At 44.1% G+C, this 9,317-nt stretch overlaps 1 protein-coding gene across 2 annotated transcripts in view; it reads left to right on the top strand.

Moving 5' to 3' along the window:
• Window positions 1-1,240: 1,240 nt before the first annotated feature.
• UBE2E2 (ubiquitin conjugating enzyme E2 E2) overlaps window positions 1,241-9,317 on the top strand; it is a 216,196-nt gene continuing 208,119 nt past the window's right edge. Inside the window, exons 1-2 of one of the 2 annotated variants that reach the window (XM_061996571.1) lie at window positions 1,241-1,492; window positions 5,852-6,035. In XM_061996571.1, the coding sequence (XP_061852555.1) occupies window positions 5,860-6,035 (176 nt within the window). In that variant the 5' untranslated portion in view covers window positions 1,241-1,492; window positions 5,852-5,859. Of the gene's footprint in view, window positions 1,493-5,846; window positions 6,036-9,317 lie in introns of both variants that reach the window. The other variant, XM_061996570.1, reaches the window with a different exon arrangement.

The raw sequence follows: 9,317 nt of genomic DNA, 5'->3' as shown, positions 1-9,317 counted from the left end.
AGTATCTCAGTCAGGCCAACACAGCCAGTAACCTGACAGCCAGTTCTGCTAGAGGTTTGTTTGGTTTCAGGTTAATAGTATTCATACTAAACATGTAACATTGTTGCATGGCTCTATCTGGCGTCTCCCATTCCTTACTGTGATGCCTGCCACGGAGGTAATGCCTACTTGTGTGGGAAGTGACATTCATTTACCTGACTACAATTACGCTACAGCACCTATCTCCAACTGGGATACTGTACGTCATCCAGTGGTGTTAGTGGCCGGGGGCTATTTGAGCCACGAAGCTGTGCTACTGCGACGTGTGGTCGAAACTACCACGACAAACACACAAGTACGACCATAAAGTACCGGCCTCGGCTCTCTCTCGGTCCTGGAGAAGGCATTGTGTGCCCCCGCATCCTAGGCCAGGTAACGCGTCCCTCCTCGCCGGCCGTCGCCGGCAGCTGCCCGTGCCCTTCGTTCCCCCGGGGCCACCCGGCGCGTCTCCGGCTGCTCCGTCAGGCGGAGAGACGCGGTGGCTTCACGGAAACAAAGGCCACGGGGCGTGCGGGCAGCGGGCCGGCGGGCCCGGGGCACGGCGGAGGGGACGATCCGCGGAGGGAACAATGCAGCGGATAAAAGACGAGAAGAGCAAAGAAAGTTGATACGAGGCTCCGCGCGCCTCTGCCCCGGCTCGGCTCGCCCAGCCGCCCCCCCGCCGGACTTTCGTAGGGGGCCCGCGGTGCAGGCAGGCACACGCGGCGGCGTGGGGCCACGGTAACCTGGTCGTAGGAGGAAAGGAGGCTGGGTACCCTCACCACCATCCCGCGGGGCACCGCGACTGTTCCACCGCCCCCACCCGACCTCCCGGCCGGGACTCCCCGCTGCCCTATCCCCTCGCGCCTCCTTCCTCCTCGGCCGCGCTGACCCCGCCCAGCTCCCGCCCCGCCGTGCTTCCCTTTAACGCGCGCTCCCGATCCCGGTTCTTTCCCCCTCCCTCCGCCCTGGCCCGGCGGCGGCGCGCGGCCTTCAGCAGCCCCAGCGGGCGCGCGCGCGCACCCCCGCCGCCCGCCTGTCAGTTTCCCCCGCCCCTCGCCGAAAGCGCGCGCGCGCGCCCGCCCACCCCACCCCTCCCTCGGCGGACCGCGAGCGCCCGGGCTAATTGGCTGGCGAGGGCGCGCGCGGCGCTAGCCGGGCGGGCGGGGGCGCGCGCGGAGGCGGGGGCGGGGGCGCGCGCGCGGCAGTGGCTTCACTTCTCTTCGGGCAGCGGGGGCAGGAGCAGCGGCGGTGGGAGAAGCAGAGGCAATAGCGGCTGGTGCTTGGGAGAGAGGAGGTCGGGGAAAGAAAGAAGAGGGCGAGGAGCGCAGGGGAACGGGCTCATGACTCAGTGAGCGGCTGCAGCAGCTCGTTTCCAGCCCAGCGCCCGGCCGGAGTCGGGGCGACCGTGTCGGATTGTCCCGCAGCCTGTGTACGGTACCACCGAGAAAGAAAGCCCTGCGCTGGCCTGCAGGTAGCACCCTACCCCTCCCCCGCCCTCTATCCCTCCCGAGGTACACCTCTGCCCCGGCTTAGGTCCCCTCCCCCCACCAGACTTTTACACAGCTCCCCCCCCTCCCCCCCCGCCCCGTCACTCGCCATCCTTCTCTCACAGTAGCCTCCCTCCCCTCATTTAATTACGACCCTCGATCTCTCCCTTTATCCTTCATTTCCCCTCCCCCCTCCGCATCCCCCTGGCGCTGCCTGGTACCCCCTTCGCCTCCTTGTCAACCCCGGCCGTGCCCTTTCTCAGCAACAGTCCCGGCCGCCTCCCGCCGCCCCCTGCCACCTCGGCATCTCCACCACCCCTCAGCGCTCCCCCCTGCTCCGTCCATCCTCCGGTTATCGCTTCAGCCTCCATTGCTCCTTAGCACCCCCACAGCCTTTCAACAACTCTTCCGTGTCCATTTGTCCTGCTTGCCCCGCTGAGGGCGGGAGCAGCAACCACCCTCGCTCTTCCCTCGCGCCCCCTCCCCGCCCCGAGGCCCCGATCCGCGCTGATTGCATGGTCTCTGCTTCGCTCGCTGCGCCTCTGGGTCGCTCCGGCGCCAGGGTACCCCCTGCCCGCCACCTCCTCCATGACCAAGCCTCCCGGGGTACACCATGCCCACGGCATCCTTGGGCGCCCCGGGCTGGAGCCCTTCGGAAGGGGCACTACCTTCCACCCCGTAGCGCCCCGATGAGCCCCGCAGCCCAACCCCCTCCCTTCCCTCGTGTGCCCCCGACGTCTTCCTCTCGCAGTCTCCTCCTCCTTTCCCCGACTGTCCCCTATTTTTCACACCGGCCCGGTCGCCGCCTGCCTGGCATGGAAGGTGCGGAGTGCTTGTGGCGTTTAGGGGGTGCCCATGCCAACCGCCGCCCCCGCCACGGCCCGGTGCTGTGCGCTGGATCTCCCCGACGGGCGCGGGAAGATGAGTGTGTGCTCACCCGCGGCGGTGGGGCCATGGGAGCTTGGGGCTGTAATCCCGTCCCTTCGGGTGCCCCTCTCAGAGGCAGACCCTGGCTGTGCAAAAACCGGGCTCCTTCTGCGTCCCCCCGTGATGTTTTAGCCCTTTTGCCCTTTACGCTTTCAAATGAAGAAGTAAAGCTGCTGCTGCTGTTGCTGCTCTTGTGGACTCTGCTGCAGAAATATTCAATTTATCTTGACTTATAGGAAATTAAGACCGCTTTAAAAAAGACATGATCACTAGCTCGACCGCCTTTGGGGCCATCTGCACGTTGCCAAGATCTCTCTGTCTCTGACTGCTGGATTATGGGGGTTTTGGTCCAGTTTTTTCTTTTTTTCCTTTTGAGAAGGGAGCAGAGAGTGCCAATAAATATATATGACAGAAGCAGGATGCTTTGGACACTCCTCACTTAGAATTGATAGTTGTAGTTACACTTGTAATCTGTGTCTCTGCTGAATCATCTCATGTTCAGGGGGAGACTTTTTAAGTCCCCTTTCACTCCTTCCTCTGTTCCCTCTGCTCATTTTTTTCAGCACAACAGCCGGGAGGTTAGCAACCCACGTCTGAATGTAGAATAGCTTGGCAAAAGGCTCCATGGACATCGTGTGTCTTTCCTCTCATTCCATGTGACAGTTGCAAACACACTTATGGCTGTCCAAATTCAAGGAGTGTCTTGTATTTCTCTCCCCTTGTTTGTGGCAGTGAAATGTTTCCTCAAAGTGTCATCCCCTTGGTTGATTTATTTTTCACACCCCCCCCCCACCCTCTTATTTGTTCAATTGTGTGTTTATCTTTTAAGTTTTACCTCATTTGAAGTGTCTAACTTGAGGCCCTTTAAAACACATTTTTACCGTGATATTGAGCATCCCCTGAACTACACAAAATACCTAAAATTGCAGATAGTGTGAGGAGACAGCAGGGAAAAAACTGCCTGGATGTCAGAAAGAGGAAAGAGAAGAGGAAAAAAACTCCAAGAAACTAGCCAGACATCAAATAACAGATTTAAGCATTTTCCTGTTGTAAATGCTGGCGTTACATGTTACAGTAATTATATGCTCAGGGCTACTGTTACAGTGTTTGTCTGCTGGATAGTAACCTGAACTTATGAAGTGAATACAGTTGTTTCTGGATAATAGTAATATTTTTAGCCAAGATTATTCACAGCAGATGTCCTATGCACATAGGCTTTATTAAACTTTCTGGCCTACATTGTGATTTTTATTTTTTTTTTTTTAGAAGAGAAAGTATTAAGCAAAGATCTGAACTAAAATAAAGACCATCAAAAGTGTTATAAAAAGAGATGAGATTGTATTTTAGCTGTATGTAGAAGCCAAGAAAATGAGTACTTACTATCAAAATTGCATGATGGTTATTAAATACATATTTTGACTTGTCAGCATATGATAGTGTTGTGGTTTATTACCTCTAAATCTTTGTTGCTTTTTTCTTAAAATCCGACAACTGAGGCATAAACACCTAAGCATTAATTTATGTAAACATCTGAATTATGTTAAATATAATGTTGTAGCCATATAGCAGGAAATATTGTTTTCTAAGAATGACTAATTCTTCTAATTTTGGGTCACAAACTTCATTATTTCAGTTACTTCAATGAGCAGGCTAAGTGTTGTGTCTTTATATAAAATAATATATGAAAATTGATTTCTAAAATACTATTTTCCATTAAAAAATCCAAAATATGGCTTAAGCTGATTAAAGGAAACCTAGTCCCATATCCATCACTCTGTCTTACTCACTATTGCTTTTAGCATCTAAACATTTTGAAGGCACGCCATACTTGCAGATTTGCCTTTCAACACAGCTTCATAAATTAGACAAAAAGAATCTAATTTCTCCTGAAGTGTCAGCACTGCCTGAAAAGTTTAGTTCTTCCACTCCACGGTGTGTACTGTTTGATAGAATTAGATCTTGGTAAGGCTTTTGCAGAACGGGAGTAAATTTTTTTTCTTACATGCAGCTAACACTATGGCCTTTTAAAAAAGTGTCCTTTTCAACATAACCCTGTTGGCATTAATGTTACTTTATTTTTCCTTTGCTATCTCTTTACATAAATATGTGCATGGAGATGAACTTTGTTTAATCCACCGAATGAGCATGGTTGAATCTGAGCCTACAATCTCATTATTCTCCCTTGAGAGAGAATTATAACATGTAATAGGTGAATAGTATTGTTCTTAATTGTGATGGTGTCTGTACATAGGTGAGAGGAAAAGCAAGCTGAAGTTCACAGCAATTTAAAACTCTTTTTGTATGAAAGAACAAATTCTTAATTCAGACAGATTCAATCAGAAAACCACACAGATATGTGGGGATTGTGTGGGTGTAAGCAAGTAACATTTGAGCCTATGTGCTTTGAAATGGATTCTTTTATTAAAATCTTCAGAGGAAGATAAATAAAATACTTATATAAACTACATTAAAGACCTTCTGTATTAGTGGGGTTTTTTCACATAATTTTCTAACAGTCATTGCTACCACATATGCTAATTCAGTAAGAGGTTTTCATGGACATCTGCCCTTCATTAGAACAGTTTGAGAAGTCATGACAGCTGTAACAGTGGGCTTGTAATTCCTCATCTGTCAGCATATTGTTATACTGTTTAAAATGAAGAAATGAAAATAGGTAACTACTGTCAGAAGTGTGCAAATAGAGCATTAACTTCTGAAATATACTGAGATCTCTTGCTGCTCATGTCCTGTGACAACTTTGCTGTCTCTTGTCGCTTGAACAGAATTTGTCTGGAAAAAAACTTCCTTTTATCCTCTACCAATGTGCTTACTGCTCTAGAAGCATACTGTTTCAGTAAATACAAACAGTCCTGTGTTAGTGCCTTTTGGTTCTGTGAGTGTTTCCATCAAGCATGCCAAGATGTGGATTTTGTAATGTGGAAACCCACATTACAGGCTTGGAATGAGCCCACAGATTTATTTCTTACAGGGACTAATAGCTATTAGTTTTTAACAAACTACACTAGATTTGAACCAGTGGCATAGTGATGAGATAACTAACTCATGATACTGCCAAGCAGTTGTAAAATATTGTTCACAGTGAATAGTGTTATACTTGCAGAAGGAGGTTTCCCGTTTAGCTGCAATAACTTCTACTTTTTGTGTATGTAAGGATTTATGATTTCTTTGGTATGAGGTTGAAAATGACCAATTCCTGAATTATTGTTAAGATGTTTCAGGCAAAACTCTTCTATACTAAGCACACAAGCATTACTTGTTATCAAAAGCATTATGTATTAAGACAAAGACAAATCTCTTGTGTTTTTTTGGTTGTTTGTTTTTTTTAAGGCATTTAAGAAATAGGACAGCTTCTGAAAAAAGCTAACTTCAGTTGTTTGTTTTCTCATTCAGTGCAGCATCTGCCATGTCTACAGAGGGGCAGAGAGTCGATGATAGTCCAAGCACTAGTGGAGGCAGCTCTGATGGAGATCAGCGTGAAGGTGTTCAACAGGAACAAGAAAGGGAGCAAGTTCAACCCAAGAAAAAAGAGGGCAAAATATCAAGCAAAACAGCTGCTAAATTGTCAACTAGTGCTAAAAGGTATGGTATTTTTTCTAGCTGTTTATTTTCTTTTGTCTTGTTTCAACTGACCATTAGATGTATGTATTGACTCAATAAATTAATTTTCTTTTGAAACTGGTCACAATAATGAGACCTGTATACTTTTTTCCTTTCTTTGACAGATTGGCTCTTTCACGTGGTTTTAATAGTAGCTTGCATGATAAAAGCTGACATTTTTTTATTGCTAGTAAAACTCAGACAGTTTTGTAGCCTTATAAAATATATCTCTGTATGTGTATGTATGACTGATGTTGAAATTTGTCAGTGTAACTTACAGTTAATTAACCATAAACATTTCAGACAGTTCAGTAACTCAGCGTGTTAGGACTACTGTAATACCTATTGCTGTAAAGTACTGTGTTTCCTTTTCCCAGATGGTCAGGTCAGAAATATTTGAGTGAACAGCAAATGCATATTGGTTTCATTACTTTGAACTGTGGACTGTTTTAATACCTGCTTCTTTTTCTTCTCTTTTCTGCTTAGGAGGAAAGAGGGGTTTGTAGTATAGCTGTTTAAATGATTCTATGCTATCATGTCATTCTCCAGATAACGATTGTCTTGCTTGAACCAGACAGAAGGAATTTACAGCTTAGTGTATCTCCTTTAGTACACATAGGGGTGTTAGTTTAAGCAACAGAATTCAAAGGGAAATGTAGTGATTGAAGTTAAGAAACACTTTTAAAATAACCTGATGAGAGACCAATGCTGCAGACTGTCCTGATGTAGAATTCCCAGGTCCTGTTTCTTTGATAATTCAAGTGATGTAAACTACAAAAAAACCCGTTGGATTTTTGCCACGATGGTGCTATGGTAAAGGAGAAGGAAGCATCAAGGCCCTAGTGCTATAACTTTTAACATATGCATGTTGTAGGAGTCCATAAATACCAATGTATAAATGTCCATGTACATCTCTTTAGGATTCCAAGTCTTTGTATTGGCTTAATCTGTGCCTTTAACCTTTATACACTTTTCTGAACTGAAGTCTCTTCTGTCTTTCCAGTGAGGTGGTAATGTGCTTTTCATCTGACATAGATGGCTTCCTTACAGCTAGCCTTTCTTATTTTTTCTCTCCCCTGGTGAAATGCTTTCTGAAGACCCATTTCTATTATGACATTATTAGAAGATTACCTAGTCATATCACTTACAGATGGCCAGCAAAGCTTGCCCGTGTTTCCTTTTATGACTAAACGGAAGAAAAAAACCCAACAAACCAATCGGCTTTCACTGCAGACCATAATGTTATTCACATAGTTAATCCTCAAAGCCATTACAGTTTCTGACCGCCTTCTCTTCCGTCTGCTTCCTGCTATTGTTATTCTTTAAATATTGGGAATATTGTACTAGTCATTACTTTTAAGGTTAAAAAACAGGTTTTAACATCTTTAGAAAAGAGTCTGTGTAGTCTGAACTTTGTACAATGCTTAATGTAATGATTCTGACAAGGACCTGTGGATACTATCCTATTAAAAAATGAATAACGATATGTCAGAAATTGGTCTATTCATCTCAGCTTTATCTTCAAAGCTTAGAGCTTTTATCAACATACATTTCACAATGATAAAATTACTTAAACGCTTTAAAGTTTAATCATACCTACTTATGCTTCTGCTGAAACTAATTATGCCAGTTACTGACATTGGTGCATTTGCTAGTTATACTCTAAAGCCAGTTTCAAGTGTGTACTGATATCGAAGGAAAGCCTTTGATTATGCATTTTAAAAGCTCAGATGACTTATAAGAGTTCTGTAGATCTATGCACAGTAAATAACATTCTTGAAAAAAATGTATTTTAGGAGTACTGGTTGTCATAGCGTTTTGTGCAAGGATCACAGCAACATAGTTTTTATAGTAACAGGGTTTTTTTTAATAGTATCATAGCTTTTGGGATTTTTTTTTTTTTTAGTATTTAGTAGTTTGTTACAGATTTTGTTACTTTGCTTTTAATTAAAAAAACCCTAATGCCTCAGCAGGGAAAATCAGAAATTAGGGGATAAAAAGCAGAGAAGTAACATTGAGGGAAGTTAAAAAGGCATAGAATCCTCAATATATGATAAGTATTAGGGAAACTGACTATATAAAATGACTTCATAGTGATATTATTCTTGTTAGAAATTAAAAATAGTGCAGGAGAAGGTTATACTTTTTCAATGGGAATGTCGTGCTTGACTGGGTTAGGAAAGTGGTCTTCTAAAAGTTGAAGTAAACTGAAGTAATTCAACCATCCTAGTGAAAAAAGGCTGGATATATGCTTAGCAACCTTTTTCTTTTCTACCTTTTGAATTCTGTGGGCTTGTAAGGCATTACTCTATAGTCAACAACAATAGTTACTTAATGTGTTTCACTATATAATTCCCTCTAATAACTCCATTATAGTTAAAGGAGTTAAGTCTGCCAAAATCAGTAAAACCCCTAAACAACGGAGTTGCAACTTTGGTCAAGATTCCTTAATTCTTATTTAGAGTGGCAAATGCCAGCAAGTTAATGTAACTCTGGAGTTGACATCACAGACTATAGACTTATTTCTAACTTGAGTCTGAAAGTTAAGGGTTTTTTTTTTCCTTGGAAAGCCTTTCCATGCGTATGAGATTGTAATCACAGTATTTTTTTTATATACTTGTGTATATTAGAATGAAGATTTGTGCATTTGTCTTTGGGATACTTCTGTTTTGCTTTTTATTTGTACATTTATATAGTCAGTTAAAGAAGTTTCAGTAGCATTAGATTTTCTATAAATCAAGATTTACCAGTGCACTGAATTTGGCTTGTGTAAAAGTAAACTGCTACCATTTCTTATCTATGAGTATACTACTCCAACAGCTTGTTGCTTTACAAAATGATCTGATTATGGAGGCTATATAAAACCACTTGGATTTGTATTTGAGTGAGATTTTTGTTTTTAAGATACAGAGTTTCTGCTGTTAGTATTGCTATAGATGGCATCAAGAAAGGAGAATACCATTACACCCCATCTTTCTCTGTTAAAATACTTTTAGGACTGGCTGCTATACAGGTGTAATAGCTTACAGCATATGTCATACAGTGTACTGGTCCTTCAATTTTTCTCACCTAGAGGGCATCACCTTAAATAACAACCTTTCTTACCTAACATGTCAAGATTGAGAAACTCACTGCATATCACAATTACAGTTCAGACACGGAATTGAATTGCTGTCCTTGAAAACAGCAGGCATCTCGTTACCTCTTAAGTAGCAAATCTTAGCATGACCTTTGAATTGAGAGAAGTGTAACTACTCTTGGCTG

The sequence above is a fragment of the Colius striatus genome, chromosome 5 (genome assembly GCF_028858725.1).
Source record: "Colius striatus isolate bColStr4 chromosome 5, bColStr4.1.hap1, whole genome shotgun sequence".
In the NCBI taxonomy this organism is placed as follows: Eukaryota; Metazoa; Chordata; class Aves; order Coliiformes; family Coliidae; genus Colius; species Colius striatus.
The sequence above is the reverse complement of the archived record's forward strand: the minus strand, read 5'-3'. Positions and strand labels throughout refer to the sequence as shown.